The sequence below is a fragment of the Danio rerio genome, chromosome 18 (assembly GCF_049306965.1).
Source record: "Danio rerio strain Tuebingen ecotype United States chromosome 18, GRCz12tu, whole genome shotgun sequence".
Classification (NCBI taxonomy): Eukaryota; Metazoa; Chordata; class Actinopteri; order Cypriniformes; family Danionidae; genus Danio; species Danio rerio.
In genome coordinates this window covers 44,263,652-44,281,016 of record NC_133193.1, presented here as the reverse complement: position 1 = coordinate 44,281,016, position 17,365 = coordinate 44,263,652, and the positions used below count along the sequence as shown (strand labels likewise).

General features: G+C 36.8%; 1 protein-coding gene and 1 long non-coding RNA gene across 4 annotated transcripts in view; one reads left to right on the top strand and one right to left on the bottom strand.

Moving 5' to 3' along the window:
• The window catches only part of veph1 (ventricular zone expressed PH domain-containing 1), a 163,017-nt gene that overhangs the window by 122,632 nt on the left and 23,020 nt on the right, over positions 1-17,365 (bottom strand). For all 3 annotated transcript variants that reach the window (XR_012393639.1, XR_012393640.1, NM_212831.1), the window contains 2 exon segments: positions 13,874-14,089; positions 7,176-7,350 (listed from right to left, as the gene is read on the bottom strand). Coding sequence is in view for 1 of the 3 variants with exons in the window: in NM_212831.1 (NP_997996.1) it covers positions 7,176-7,350; positions 13,874-14,089 (391 nt within the window). In the remaining 2 variants the exon portion in view is untranslated.
• LOC141378766 (uncharacterized) lies at positions 11,225-14,921 on the top strand. The gene is made up of 3 exons (XR_012394096.1): positions 11,225-11,385; positions 12,277-12,453; positions 13,861-14,921. It is a non-coding gene; the product is annotated as an uncharacterized lncRNA (long non-coding RNA).

Below are 17,365 nucleotides of genomic sequence, written 5' to 3'. Positions count from 1 at the left end.
AACCACAGTATCTTGTGTTGTAAATGTGGTGTCTTAACTAGCTTAAAATCCTAGCCTAACTTCCAAGATCACCTTCGGCAATCAGGACCAGCAAGGTATTGCTTGCAAACCCCATGACTGCAGACCATGGCAAGTAAAAATCTAATTTGACCAGTGTGGAAATCCATGACGGTTTTTTGACTATAGGGTTACTTATCACCAGATGCCAACAGGTCATTGCTGCAATCAAGAGGGTCATAGTTTTTTTTACCTAACATTATAAACACATTTTAGAAACCATTTGCCTTAATGAAATTCACACTGTTTTCATATTTTTTTCAGCATTTTTTGCATCTGTAATAACAAGGTTGAACCCTCCATCCTCTCTGTGATATCTAAAAAAGATTGGAAGGACTCAATAAGTCCTATTCGTTAATAACTGTGTACAATATTCATATTCATTTGCACATTTTGAACAAAAAATGTTCTGCCTAATTCACAACGTGTTCAAGCTCATGAGCTTGCTCTTATACTTAATCTTCTGTTAGTAAATTTGGAGTCTTAAATGAGTGTGTGCATAAAGTTAGTAATTTGCATAATACACACACAAACTAACACCATATAAGGGTTTTTCGCCAACCTTGTAAATAAGAGTTCTAATTACTTGTAGGGTTCTTTGTACAAGCTTAAAAGACCCCAGGCGTACATGATTACTCAGCCCGATCTCATGAGGAAACGTAACTATTTTACATTTTGTCAGTTTAGTGACTAATCCAGTCGTATGAAAATGTATGATTTTTAAATCCCCACCCCTAAACCCAACTGCCATTGGGGGATGAGCAAATTGTACTTAATTGTAAGAATGAGATCGTACGATTTTATACGAATTAGACACCAAATCAAAAAGTTACGAACTGCTGTGAGATAGCATTGGATTATTACATACATGTGTAATTTTTTTCATACAATAAAATAAAATTACGAATGTCTTTGATGAATCATGATTTATTTGTCTGTATGCATGTTTAGTGAATGAGTCCCAATGTTTACTTACCCTTTTTTCTTTTTAAATAGACAAGACAGCAAAATCACAGTAATTGATTGGTTTCAGGTACAAGGTTCCACTTTGTGTTGTTTTGATTGTAACTGATTATTCTAAATTTTCTTTCTGTGATGAATTCTTAGGATAATGAATGCAAAAAATAAAAATCGTACACAAAAATGTCAGATTTCGTGTGCAAAGACCTTGAGCCTAGGCTCAGCAATAAATCAACACTGGCTCATTCTGAAAATGGACCTCTATATACATTTCTGCATAGCACCAAATACGTCCTAGGAGCTACGTTTTTTTTTTTTGCAGTTTTTGTTTTCGCGAATCCACCAGAGGCCGCTGTGTATGCTTTTTGGACATCTCAAATTTCTCTAGCGAGGGCCATTTGCGCCTGGTTTTCTCACGTAAATCCACCAGAGGACGCTGTCGACTGACTGAATGACTGACTGATCGACTGACCCACCCCCTCCTCCTTCCCTAAACCCAATCAATAGTGTTTTCAAAAGCACAGACTGACCCGCCCACCCACTTCCCTAAACCCAATCAACAGTTTTAAAAAGCAATCTTGTCTGATTTTTACCACGTTATCAGGTTTTACCACATTCTCACCTTGTTATTCACTTGTTTATTTACATTTTGGGCTTCTGTTTTTGTCTAACCTGCTTTCTGGAACCGTTTTCCGCCAGACTCAAACCCCGCTGTCATGGTCAGCTCCTTTCTGCATCAAGTCTGCCGTCGTACATGGCAGGCTACTGGACGAATTGGTTAAAGCGGGAAAGCAATCCACATAGAGGTAAGCGGTCAGCTGGTGAGCGCAAAAAGGAGCCTTGTCATACCGCCCCGTAGCATTCGTTTTAAAGACAAAATGCAGCCATACGTACTTCTGGCTACAAAATTTGCAATCTCCAGCAATATATATTATACTTTTTCAGAATGACCCCGTGTTGCATTAAACACACCATGAAAATGAACAGTTTAACTGCGGCACCAATGAATGAGTCGTATATGAATCATAGCTTCACTCATTCCGTTGTACTGTTCAGCTCAATGATCCTCCACAAAATCTAGCCTGAAACCCATTACCTCACCCCATTTCCTGCTTCATGCACTGTACAGAGGTCGCACGTTATTGCCCCTTTGTGAACCCGAGGGAAGTAGGACAAGGGTGGTGTTAATGAGAGAAGAGGAAAGGAGACTGATTAGGAGACAGACCCCAACAGGAGGCTTGAGGAAAAACGAGGGTGAGCTATTAAGATCTAATAATCCTGTTAGCTGGGGCTCTGTAGTTGTAGCGCTATAATGCATGACATATGCAAAAACCACAAAACCTATTATGCTTATACTGGAAACGAAGATCCATAACTTACCATTACTGTAAGTTACACCAAGTACCATAGTGAATCATACACAGATGGCAATGTAGGCCAGTAAATCCTTCAAAGTTGAATCCCTGGTGTTGTCCTTCTGTCCTGGACTGTTTCATGTAGATTTGAGCAAATATCAACTCTGTTAGTCCTCTGTTTTACATCTCTAGTGCAGGCTGGATTCAATCCAGGGGTTCTGCTGACTTGTATATCAGTTTTCTGTTCTTACTCAGCCATCCAAACTGCCGCAGTGGTCCAAAACACAATCAATGGATGCTCGAGAGTATACACGATGCATGGGGTATAAAGAAACCTAAACACTTCAATACAAGCTGTTTAACTATAGTGGTCAGCCAATTGTTGATTGTACCTCAGGCTGAAAAACCTGGGCAAATGTTGAGTGGAAGCTGTCATGACAGTTTCACAATTGAGAGTTATGTAACCAGTTCTTGGACGAACATGATGGTCAAGCAGCAAGCCCAGTTTTAAGACAATACACTTCATTTAGATCTGGAACCCCCGTCAACAGTTGAATAATACAAATTAAAGCCCAAGAGGGTGCTTCTTCAGCTGAGGCAATGTTTTTTTCTGTGTTGGCAAGAGAAAGATTGTTGAATTTAGAAGTAGATGTTGAAAGAAGAATACATAAACCAATGTGGCATGACTGAATGGATATCCAGTGGATAGATAATGCTTTACAGGCTGAAAAAAATTTATGTATGAGATAACTGTGGTAAACTGTTTACATAATGTGCTTGAAGAGTGCATCCAAACATGGCGGTAAAGGAGCCAGTCGATATTCATAATGTTTAGCTTTTTACCTGTCAATCTCTTCACTCTACAAGGGGATTTATTTGGCAGTACACGGTGACAACCATATCAGATTTATACACGTAGTCAACTATGTTTATAATACATCAAGTGAACAACTAAAATACTTAAAGAGTACAAGAGGAAACATAAACCCCTCAAAAGTGTCTTCACTTGTAGCTCTCCAAGAATTTTAGTTATTCAGCAATAGGATATGAAAAAACTGAGACTATTACAAAATATGAAGGTATTTATTTTAGACTCTACAGCCATGTGGGCCAGCCTGATCACCTACTCACACCTGAAGTTCTTCAGCCTCAGGCACCTAGACTGCAGCTCTGCTAAGGAAGCTTGGTCAGAGGAGAAATGGTCGTGGCCAACTGAGGCTGGTTTTTTTCCTTCATTTTCGTCAAATGGTGAAGTTTGTTCCTCGCCACTGTCGCCACTGGCTTGCTTGGTTGGAGACTTGTGGAGCTAAATGCATGGGTCCCAGAGGTTTTAGGGGCCCACAATGAAGCTTGGAGGGCTGGAACATTTTACTACCTGTTTTGATTTTGACCAAGGGAGCCTGAAAACCTGTGCATTGGGCCCAGAAATACTAGCAATGATGATGCCTTGAGAACCATTTAAAATTAATTTCACGCTGCCTAACTGCATTTCGTTACTGACCCTGTCCACCCCTTTCAGGAGCAAAGTGTACCAATCTTGTCATGGCTACTTCCAACAAGATAATGCGTCATGGCATGTCATGTCAATGTTAAAAAAATCTAATAACTGGTCTCTTGACCATGACTAGGAGTTCATTATATCTAATTATTACACGTTTGTGCCAAAAACCGATTCTGATTGGTCAGTCGCGACATTCCAAGCCATGTTTTTCTGATATAACAACCACTGAATAACACAGGCTCATCCGGGTGCTTTAAATCATCTGGACTGTTTGGAACTATCCTCTTACTCAACAATATGTAGGTTAGTGTATGCTCCATTCAACCATTTTTGTTTCTGTCAGCTTTGCCTTTAATTAAGGTATTAATAGATTTTACAACTCTATTGATTTTACTACAATTATTTTTTCTGTCAAACCGTTGTGTTTTGTGGCAAGTAGTCATGTAATAAATGAGATAAATTACATCTAGACAGTTTTTTGTTTGCAAAATAAAGCCCTTATTATCAGAGTAGGATGTAACATGTTCCACAGAAATGCGGAGGACACCGGCGCCCTAAAACATGGCGGTTCAACTCAGCCTAAACAAGCTAAGTTGAATTTTTATGCAAGATCAGGAGTGAAGGTATGTGAAGTAAATGTAATGTGAAGAAAAGCATAGTAGAGATCTGCGCAGGACTAAATTTTGAATCCAGGTCCCGCTGCCAGGTTTTAATCTGAACCCGACCGCTACCGCTTATGTTCAGCATTCGTTGTCCCGCTGCCCGACCCACTCCGTTTTCTACCCGTCGCGCCCGTTCCCGCTAATGTGCGGGGGGAGAACAAATGCGAAAACCACCCAGCTATACAGAGTCCAGACAGCCTATAACACGCTGTTTGTATAAACACACACACACACACACACACACACACAGCACCAAGCATGCCAAGCAAGTGACACACACAGACAGCAACATCACGCTCTCTCATTCACACACATACGCATAAACACACACATAGCACAAAGCTCTCTCTCTCATTCGCGCGCACACACACGCATACACAAACAGACAGCAACAAACAAGCTAAACGCAGCATCACGCTGTCTCATTCACACACATATATACGCGTGCTCGCTCAGGAGTCAGGAGTAATATTGTTAGACTGCCCGCTCCCGTCCAAAAATACACCAGTTCCCGACCACTCTTGCGCTTTATTCGTAAATTTATAAATCTCGTCGGGTCCCGCGGCTCCCGCAGTACAGCGGGGGGAATGCAGACCTCTAAAGCGTAGCTGCTTGTGGGGGCCTTCACATATTGCATCATTTGTGCGTGCACGTTCGTTATTTCCAATGGAGGCATGCATTTTCCAGGCGCGCCAATTGAAAACTGTTAGTCACATGACAAGAACTGAAAGATCAACTTCATGCTTTGTATGGAATATACACATTTTGGTAGACTAAATACCTCAGACAAACACAGAACACCCAAACAGTGCAGTGCTTTTGCATACTATGGATGTCAATGATTACAGCCAGGGCTTAATTGGTGCCCGAACACGGCAGATCTGACACCTCTTAAATCTAATCTGGCACCTAATTATTCCGATCCCCCTCCTCAACCGCCTTCCTTCTCCATCAGCTGTTCACTTTCGCTTTCCTCCATGACTCCTCAACACTCTTTACTTTCGCCCGTGACACCACTCCGCCATCCAACGCCCCGCCATCCTGCACTTCACTTTCATCCACAATAATACACCCCCGCCCTGCAGTTTAAGAGCTGCAGTTTATTTGTATTTTATAGGTATATTTTATATGTTTTAAAAGTAACTTCAATGTAAATAATTAGTAAACTAGTTACTTTTTACATGAAGTAATTAATAATGTAAACAGATGACACGTTTCCAGTAGTAGTCAGTAATTGTAATCGATTACTTTTTTAAAGTAACTTACCAAACACTGCTTATTATAAATGTGCAATCAACAAATATTCAGCCACTATATGAAGCCATTTACAACATTGCTGTTCTTTGACTGACCCAAACTATACATAATAGGACCACTATCCCTAAAGACATATATGTTTCTGGCATCTGAACAAGTAGACACAACACCAATTAGATCTTAATCTTCAATGGGCAACAATCTGTGTGAGAGTTTGAACTGCTGAGGGCATAGTGTGTTTTGGCACACACACACCATGTTAAATTTACCATTCACTCAGACCAACTCATAAAACAAAAAGAAAATCTTTCACTCAAAAATAACTAAATATCAAGTACTTCAAGCAATTTAAAGAACAATGGATGTAATAAAGTTTGCTTCATTGTGGATGTCTCAAATGACCCATTTAACTGTGTGGTTTTGGGAGCAAAAACCAGAACCGCACTCTGTGGGCCAGGATGACCGCATGTCATTTACACTACACTGATGCTGTGGGTGGCACACTAATGCTGTGGAAACTAAACAGTCACTGGTCTGCATGTGTGTGTGAATATTCTTGTAAAAACAAAGGGAGTGCTTCTCTAATTGCGAAAAGTCAATGAGGTGCAGGGCCTGGAAAGCACTGAATCATGGGAAATATGAGGATTTTATACCTTTCATGACTCACTCTACTATTCTATCGTGTAATCAAACACAGCACACGGTCACAGTGACTTTGCCAAGTAGGACGTGTTTCTGGATCAACATCTGTTGTCGGTACTAGAACAAAATTTTTATCTAACAAGCGTAGCCCTAACCTTAACAATTAGGTACCAAAACAAAATTGTCTGTCCAGAATTGAGGCACCCAAGACAACACAAATTAAAATTCATTATTTACACAACTTCAGTTTGTTCTGATTATAATGAATTTATTTATTTTGCTAAACAAAGTCATACAGGTTTGGATTCATACAGGTTTCGCTTGTTGCAGTAGTGGCTGTTTAGGAAATTATGATAAAGGCTTGTGTTAACCTGTGGGTGTTGATGGTAAAAAAAATTATAAATATTTTTTTTTATTTCAATACTATTTTAAAAATTTGCTGTATGTTATTTTAGTTTGTTTCAACAGCTTACGTTACCTTGTGTCCAAAAATATAGTACGCATTTTGTTTATTAAAGTACACATTCAACTGTATTGTATTACCGTTTACTCTCACCATAATCCTAAACCTACCCTCACAATAATGGAAAAACTTAAATCATTTAAAATAAAAATCCAAAATGTTTCTATATTGTTTAAATTACACATTAAATTTTACTTTATTAACATCTAACCTTACCCTCATAGTAGTGTAAAAACAGTATTAACTCTTGTATATTAAAGAGTAATGTGAACCCTTACCTGCCAGAACGCTGCATGTGATCGCCTCTGTGTGTTGAGCCAAGAGTTCTGCTTTAGCAATGGCAGCCAGTGACAAGTAGCTGGACATGTTTCTGCTCAGCTCTTGGTTGCCTTGCTGCAAGAACCGCACAGCTACAGGAACCGCTAAAGCCATCACTGGTGGCCTGTTGTAATTCTGAAAAAAAAGAGAAACTTTTACTGTAATTTATCCACTGTTTACGAGGTAAATCTGTCATACAGACTAAAATACAGAGACATTTCATTCAAATAAGGTAAAAATATAAAACAACATGTAGATTCTAAATGGCGAATGTCAAGATCAGCCAATTAAGACGTTAATAGATTCAGAAAATGACTGTATATGGGTAAGCTGGCTGCTTATTTTATTTAATAAAGATAATAATAGACACTACATGAGCTTTGAAAGGCAGCGGTAAACCTCTGAAAAGATCAAACTGAAGTCTGCCACAGAAAGTAGGTTATGTGAAATGTTCTGCTGCCCCCTAGAGCAGGAGATGTGTACATGTCATCAGATAGATAATTCTTGCAAAACACTACCTCATGATTTAGTTTGACATTTTTCCCTATTGTTTTAAACCGTATCTCCTCCCTTTTTAATTATTTATTATTATTTTATTGATTTGTTTTTACATACTGTGTGAATGTTGCTTAGTTTCGGTGTTGTTCTGTACTGTTAACTCTTGAAAAGGCAAAATAAAAATATATAATTCAAAAAAGACTGATATTCTTTCCATCAAAAGAAATATGAGGCTGCTTTATTATCATTAATCAGGTTTTACATGATATTACATTTGATATATAGTTTTAGGGACGACATGGTGGCTCAGTGGTTAGCACGGTTACTTCACAGCAAAAAGGGCGCTGATTTGAGTCCCGGCTGGGTCAGTTTAAAACCACATGAGGGAGAGCAAAGGATAGGTCATTACTTTCATTTCTGGGTGAATTATCCCTGTAATCAAAGATTTACCTATTATGCCCTTTTTTACAGAACATAAAAATAAGCCTCTGTTGTCCCAAGACTAGAGTGTGTATGTGAGGTTTCCGAATACCACACAAATAATGTTTTATAACAGCACATTTTAGGCTTAGATCCTAAATGTGCCAATTTTAATGAATGGGAAATTATGCAAAGAGGCGCACAAATGACATGGAGTCACATACAAATGGAAGAGAGAAAAAGAAAGAACAGAGATGAGGTGTGTGTGTGTGTGTGTGTGTGTGTGTGTGTGTGTGTGTGTGTGTAAAGGTTATTGAGTGGATAGATCAAAGTACTGTACATAAATAACAGAACAAAAATATGCAGCATGCATAACGGTTGACGGCATTTTATTATAGGTCGTAAATATCAAAAAGTGAAGCAAAAAGTATAGATATAAACAAAACATAGATGTATAGAACAGCCTTTTTTTAAACGTGGGTGGGGCTACAAACACCAATACATCAGCATAGCGGCAGATTCAAAACAAGACTCATGTTATCTCTGTGAAAAACTGTCAGAAGTGGCGGCTCAGACAAAGATAGTCTGTGTTCATTTGCACATCTTAAAACTGCCTCTTGGTCACTGACATTATCTTCCAACCCAGGGTCGTTCTGACTACATACCCCTATATACATTTCTGGAGAGTGCCAAATATGTCCCAGGAGCTATGTTTTTTTGCAGTTTTTGTTTTCGCGAATGCACCAGAAGCCGCTGTGTACGCTTTTTCAGATCTCAAATTTCTCTCACGAGTTCCATTCGCGCCTGCTCTACCCGAGGCCACTGTTGACTGACTGAGTGAATGACTGACCGTCTGACTGACCAATCGACTGGCTTACCCTCCTCCTTCCCTAAACCCAACCAATAATGTTTTCAAAAGGACCAATTGACCCGTCCACCCACTTCCCTAAACCCAACCGACAGTTTTAAAAAGCAATGCAGAAAATGAAAAGCCCTCGCCTAATTTTTAACATCTTTTCATATGGCTCCTGTTTTTGTCTTACCTGCTTTCTGCAACCGTTCTTTACTGGACTAGAACCCAGTAAACATGATCAACTCCTCTCCTCGTCTACTGACGAGATACTGGACAAACTGGTAACAGTAGGAAAGCCGTCCACACGGACGTAAGCAATCAGCTGGTAAGTGCGAAAAAGAATGCGTCATACCACCCCGTAGCTTTCATTTTAAAGGCGAAATGCAACCATATGTACTTCTGGCTACATAATTCGTGATCTCCAGAAACGTATATAGGGATATGTTTTCAGAAGGAGCCTATGTTGTAATCTTCAGCAGGTACAACGTGAAAAATCCAATGGCTCTGGTGTGGTATGAATTCCATGTTTTAATTGACAGCAAGACATGCTACGTTTAGTTTTTATTGTAAAATCTACATTATAACCCAATGCACAGTGAAATAATATGTTTTGAATGGCTTGTCTATTGGCGGTGACTTGTCTATTACGTATATTTTTATCAAACGAAAAATGCAATGAATTGTTTATTTTGGTTTTCATTTTATTTGAATTAATATAGTTAATAGGCTACACAACTCCTACATGACACTGGCTCCAATTGCGTTTTTACAGATATCCTACAAATAGACTTTTTTTGGCTCAAAGACATTTATGCCTGTCAATTTCAGTTCTGTATTTTGACAGATTTCCCAAAGGCTTCAGCTATTCTACCAGTCAGCTGCACCAGCTTAAGTTTTGCGACTTGACTTGTGTGGGGTCTTGATGTCTGAATGACAGCGAGTGAGAGAGAGAGAGATGAGATCAGACCTCAGATTTAATGTGTGGCCGCACGTCTCAGTTACTTTATTGCAATTTTTAATATTTGTTCATCTAAATGAACTTTTCATCCGATTAAAAGCCGAAATATTACCAGACAGACAAAGCAACTTTCGTTTTTTGAAGAGAGCGGCCTCAGTGATAAGAGATGCACGCACACACAGGATACACTCTTGTCGGCCTATTCATTATTGATTTTTTTAACAATAAACACATAATCAAGTACAAAAAAGAACAGCTGAACTTCGGAAAAGGTGCTCACTGTGGTTGCCGCGATGTTGTTTCTCTGCAGTTGGATTGTCAATACCGCGGCATAGCTAAATCACTCGTTTTAATAAAAAAATAAGATATTTATTATTAAACATTGTGAGATGATGGTCGCGTGATTTTTAAAATGAGAGTATGTGTTGCGTATTTACGGCCATTGATCTATCCGCGACCCACCCATAGTTAAACATAAAGGTGCGTTGAAGGTGCGTGTATAAATTAGTTATGTTTCCTCTAGATAGTTTGCAGATTGCCTCATTAACGTCTTCAGGTTTTCTTTTTGCATTTGGTTTGAACCCAAAATATTGCCAAACAGGCGCGTTTTTTAAATCGTCCGCCATCATCTTTCTGCAAATTTGACTCCTCTTTTTTTCTCACGTGATAAATGAAATATGACGCATTGTAGCTATGTTCAGATGACAATTATAGTGCATGCTCACGTCTTAAGTCAATTATTTATAATTGTATTTTCCATTTAATTCAAATAAATATTTAATACAAAAAAAAACTGAATACTTAAAAAAAAAAAACTAATGTGGGGAGGGTGTCACGGTGGAAAAGTGATGTCACCGGTGTTGCGTCTTAAAACCGTATCACCGTCAACACTGTCTATCGTGGCAAGCCTACTTGGACCTCTTATAGAAGTCATTTTTGCATTAAATTTTCTCTTTAAATGGAAAGGAGTTCCTGCGTACAATAGTCACGAATACAATCTGGGGTAAACTGATTTATTTTCCTTTACTGTATAAAAAGAAGGCCATTGTTTTCTTGCCTAAAGCTCCTGGAGTATCGGAAGTAAACGTTTAAAAGGCAAGCTAACTTTAAAAGGCTGAGCTAATTATAAAACAGCCGCTTGAATGTGTGACTGCTGCTCAGATCAAAGAGCCCTTCTACAAATAGTTGTGAAGAACTCAGGCATAAGACTGTTCAAGCTGCAGTCCTCTAATGAATACTGATCTCCGCCACTACCCACAATGCATCACCCTAGCTCAGCCTTCCTCCAAAAGCCCTGCTGTAAGATTCATATGCGGCTCATTATATAAGGGATTGCGTGTGTGAAAATAATAAGAAAAAAGAGAAGGAGAGGAGTCACTGAGGATGTGGAAAATCTATTGAAACGAGAATGAAGTAAATATCAAACGCAGCAGAAGAAACGGTGAACGCTTCTTTAAAACTGAAAGAATTTGAAGGAGATTATGGATAATTGCTGTTGTCAGGCGTGTCAGTTTCATTTCGAGACACAGCATTTGGCTTCCTTAGAGTGAATAATTATTAGTTCAGAGTTGAAATGTATGGTTTAGCTGTTTTGACCGCAATTAGAGGAGCTCAAATGAGCCGAAAAAATAAATGTTCATTTGATCTGTAAATGTCACGGGTTCACATTACAAGCTGGATCTGCAAAAACCCATATTAAAGCTTTTCTTGTGCTATGTATGCTACATTTAGCTCTGAAAGTCTGATGGAATTGAAGTCAAAGTTTTTGATTTGGCCAATATTTGCAACACAACATGGTGGAAGGGTGACACGGCGTGGCAGTGGGTAGCAAGAAAGTCACTAATTTGAGCCTTGGCTGGGTCAGTTGGCATTTCTGGGTGGAGTTTTCAAGTTGTCCCTGTGTTTGCGTGGGTTTCCTCCAGGTGCTCCAGGTCCAAAGACATGCGCTATAGGTGAATTGGATAAACTAAATTGTCCGTAGTGTTTTGTGTGTGAATGGGAGTGTATGGGTGTTTCCCAGTGATGGGTTGCAGCTTAAAAGGCATTCGCTGCATAAAACATTTGCTGGATAAGTTGGCGGTTCATTCCCTGTGGCGACTCCTGATTAATAATGGGACTGAGCCGAAAATAAAATGAATGAAAGAAAAAGTAAATAATAGAAATTTTTAATGATGCGGCACCTTGGCTCAGTGGTTAACACTGTTGTCTTACAGCATATTTATTATTACTAAATTATTCTCATCTACTGTAAATAATATACTACTAATTATATATTACATTTATTTATTTACACATTTAATGATTAATTTATATAATTTGGTATACATTTTAGGAGCGGCGTGGTGGCTCAGTGGCTACCACTGTCACCTCACACCAAGAAGGTCGCTGGTTCGAGCCCCAGCTGGATCAGTTGGTATTTCTGTGTGGAGTTTGCAAGTTCTCCACGTGTTCGTGTGGATTTCCTCCGGGTGCTCTGGTTTCCCCCACAGTCCAAAGGCATGAGTTACAGGTGAATTGAATAAGCTAAATTGGTCGTTATATGTGAATGTGAGAGTGTATGGATGTAATTTGTTATAAATTTAATTTTATTGGTGTTCATTTAATTTTAATTTTATTTCAGTTTCAAGCTAAATTTATTTAATATTTGTATTATTATTATTATTATTATTAATAGATTATGTTTATCCAAATGTACTACTAATCTACTTTTTATGTTACATTTATTTATTCACACGTTCTAGATTTATTTTAATAATTTATTATACATTTTAATCTTATTTGTGTTCATTTAATTATGTTTTTTGTTTCAATCAATTTTAATTTTATTTTATTACAAATATATATATATTATTTTTTTATTATTATTACTAGACTATTTTCATCTTTTCATTTGCATTAATTAGTTTTATTTAAAAAATACTGAATATTAAATTTATTAATATTATACTACTAGATTATTTGCATCTAAATTTATTACCAATCTACAAATTATATATTACATTTATTTATTTATTTATGCTTTATTGATTTATTTCAATAATTTGTTATAAATGAATTGTATTTGTTTTCATTTAATGTTCATTTTATTTCTGGTTTAATCAAAATTTCTTTATTATTATTATTATTATTACTACTACTAGTAAATATTTTTATCCAAATTTACTACTAATCTACTAGTTAAATTTTGCATTTGTTTATTTAATGGTTATTGATTTATAATTGAATAATTTATTATATATTAATATAATTTTATAATAAAACATTTTATATTTATATTCTTATTATTACTGGATTTAATTTTAATAAATGTACTATAAATCTACTAAATATATATTATTTATTTACATGCTTATGGATTAATTTCAGTAACTGGGTATACATTTCAATCTTATTTCTGTTCATTTAGTTTTTATTTTATTTCTATGCAAATCAAAATTTACATTATTTATTTGTATTTTATTTTTAAATGAGTAAACATTATTATTTCTAGATTATTTTCATCTAAATGTATTACTAATCTACTATATTTATTTATGTACACGTTTACTGGTTTATATTGGTTTTAATCAAACTTTGCATTATTTAATTTTATTTTTTTTATTATTATTTCATATTTTTATTACTATTATTATTTTTTTTATTATAAGATTTTATTAATCTATTTATTATATAAATAATAATTTCACAATAAAGTAGATAAAGTTTTTTTTTTACATTATACAATTAATTATTTAATTAGTAAACTATTTGCATATTTATTATGCTTTTTTTATAATAAGTTCAAACCCTCAGGACTCCATAATAAAAGCCCTGCTTTAGAAGGTGTCTGTGACATATCTGTGGTTTATTAATATCTTTATAAATATAGAAAATCTAGATCTGGAATCATTTGTGTGATTTGTGTGACAACCCACAGGTGTTGCTCCCACCTGCAAGATGCAGCTGGTGATGTCAGAGGCAATTTTGGCATGAGGTGTGTCTTCATCTTTGCCCTGTGGCTGAAGGTTATGTTCGAGGCAAGACTCCCATAATGACACCAGCGCTGCTCCATGCCTCTCGATGGAGCCGGTCTCTCTAATGGCTGTAGTGATGCGTGTGATGCAGATCTCCACCACCGCCTGGTCATTGTCATTGGTGAGGTAGTCCTGAAACCAGTCACAGATCGCACATTACATTCAGTTAAAGACAAAAATATATTAGCCCTCCTGGGAAACTGGAATTCTTTTTCAAATTATTCCCAGGTATTGCTTAATGGAGAAAACATAAATAGGTTTCTTGAACACACTAAATAATATTAATAATAATTGTAATAATTGCTTTCATTTATATAGCGTTTTTCTAGACACTGCAAGTGCTTTACACATTGATGAAATCTCCTCATCCACCTCAATCATCCATTACCAGTGTGCAGCATCCATCTGGATGCACAACGGCAGCAATATTGCACCAGACTGCACAACACACACCAGCTGATTGGTGGAGAGGAGACAGAGTGATGAAGCCAATGCGGATGGTTAGAAGGCCATGATGAACAGAGGCCAGTGGGCAAATTTGGCCAGGATGCCAGAGTAAAAGAGTCAGATCTCAATTTAACTTCTGATTCGAAAGACGGCGCTCACTAAGCAGTATAGAGTCCCCTTCACTATAATGGGGTTTTAGGACCCACACAGACTACAGCAGAATGAACCAACTTATCCAGCATATGTTTTAAGCAGCGGATGCCCTTCCAGCTGCAACCCAACACTAGGAAAAACCCATACACACCCTTTCACACACATACACTGCGGCCAATTTAGCTTATTCAATACACCGCATGTCTTTGTTATCTGTGGGAAACCGGAGCACCCGGAGCAAACCCACGCCAACATGGAAAGTACATGCAAACTCCACACACAAATACCAACTGACCCAGCCAGGGCTCAAACCAGTGACCTTTTTGCAATCGTGCTACCCAATAAGCCACCGTGACGCCAATGTAAAAAAAAAAAAAAAAAAAAATATATATATATATATATATATATATATATATATATATATATATATATATATATATATATATATATATATATATATATATATATATATATATATATGTATGTGAAGAGTTCAAATGCAAAAGCCGCTAAACGCCACTTCCGCCAAAAATTTGATAATGACATTAAGTGAATGCTTTAGGCATGTAGATTTGCTTCTAATCATCCAAATTCCAATCAGAAGACGCGAATCGAATCATATGTTTTCAATGTAGCAGCGCGCTGATACCCCTGCTTTATGAGGAGACTGTTTTATTACACATTTGATTTCGATTTTAAAAGACGGAGTTTGATGAACTGTATGAGGCTGTCTGACGGTCAGTGAATGGCAAATGAAAACATCGCTTACCTCAAAACTCTGTGCATCATAAGAAAAAGAAAACACATTGTGTAGTCGGAATTGTAGCATGCATTCATAACGTTTTTTGCGCAGCGACGCTACTTTGAATGAGTCCGATTTACTATAAACAAAAATCTATAAGCATTTCACGAAAGACGACGTTAAGATGCTGTTCTTTTATCCCGCGTGGATGCTATGAGGATAAACAAGCCCAGTAGGCCTACCTTGTGTTTTATTTGCTAATGTAAGCTATTTTTTAAAAGATAAACATAATGTAGAAAACTATACATTATTTGTATTACTTTATAATACCTATTCGCCTGATAAGCTTTTTATATTAATGGACAATGCACAGATATTGATGTTTTTTAAAGTTTTTACACTACATTATTTGAATCTACCAAGCTTAGTTTACAATTTTTGCAATGTTTACAATGTTCTACTTGCATTAAATCTAAATCCCAAATATCAGAAATGACAACAGATTGTTCAGATTTAATTAATGTCAGTTTTAATTTTATTGGTTAATGCACGATGACGCAGTGGCGCAGTAGGTAGGTATATATGTATGTATGTATATACATACAGACATATATATATATATATATATATATATATATATATATATATATATATATATAATTCAGGGGGGCTAATAATTCTGACTTCAACTGTGTGTGTGTGTGTGTGTGTATGTGTGTGTGTGTGTGTGTGTGTGTGTGTATATATATATATATATATACACACACACACACACACACACACACACACAGTTTATGATCTATATATTAACGTTCGGATTTAGAAGCAATTATTAAATATTAAATTAAATTATTAATTATTAAATATTAAATTAAATTATTAAATATTAAAACAAACAAATCAATCAAAAAAGAAGAGATGTCTATCATATCTGATTTGATTTATCCAATGAACTGGCTTTTTTACATTATTATGTAACACATTAAACATTTATGAATTGACAGATGTCATTTAATTGGCTATTAAGCTACAGCTTGTATGGTAATTGTCTATGCAAACAGCTTCATTAAAATCTCTGAAAACATGAGCTATAATTAAACTAAAATATTTGATGGCAAATGTTTTCATCTTTTTTGCGATGTGGCATGTTCAGAATGATAATGTAATGCAAGCGACTGTGAAAAGGAGGGCACTGTTGGCCCTGGAGAGGGAAATGCAAGAGAAGAGAGAATGAGATGAAGAGTGAATGAGAGAAAGCTGCCCCTGAGACGCTGGATGAGCCCAAATCTGTTTACAGAAGCCATCCAGAACAAAGAAGCCCAATGAGGCAGGAGAAACTGGCTTTAGCACACACGGTGACACCAGCAATCCTTTACAAGTTCACTCATTTGAATTTAAAATATACAATGTGTGCAAATTAGGGGTCACCTTATTCAAATTATCCAGATAGTAATTATTCTGTAGTGCTGATGGGGTCAGCGATCAACCAAAACATGCCATATGCTCTCTAACTTCACTGTAACAGCATCATGTGAATGTGATCAGCTAAAATTGTAAAGAAATAAAAACCTGGGTTTAACTAATTCAATATGACTTTGAACAACAACAATAATAATCTTTAATTAATTTCTTCTTCATCATAATTCTTCTAGTAATTAATATAACACAATTAAACGTCAGAACAGAACATACTACCATTTTAAACAAAATATGTACAAAGCTAATAATAACAGACACACACACTCTCACATATATACTGTAGATACATTCATAGCCCCCTTATTCATTCATTCATTTTCCTTGACTATAGTCCATTTATTCATCAGAGGTCGCCACAGCTGAATGAACTGCCAACTTATCCAGCATATGTTTTAGACAAGGTGACGCAGTGGCGCAGTAGGTAGTGCTGTCGCCTCACAGCAAGAAGGTTGCTTGGTCGCTGGTTTGAGCCTCGGCTCAGCTGGCGTTTCTGTGTGGAGTTTGCATGTTTGCATGTTTGCACAGTTCAAAGACATGCGGTTCCGGTGAATTGGGTAGGCTGTATGAGTGTGTGAATGTTTCTCAGA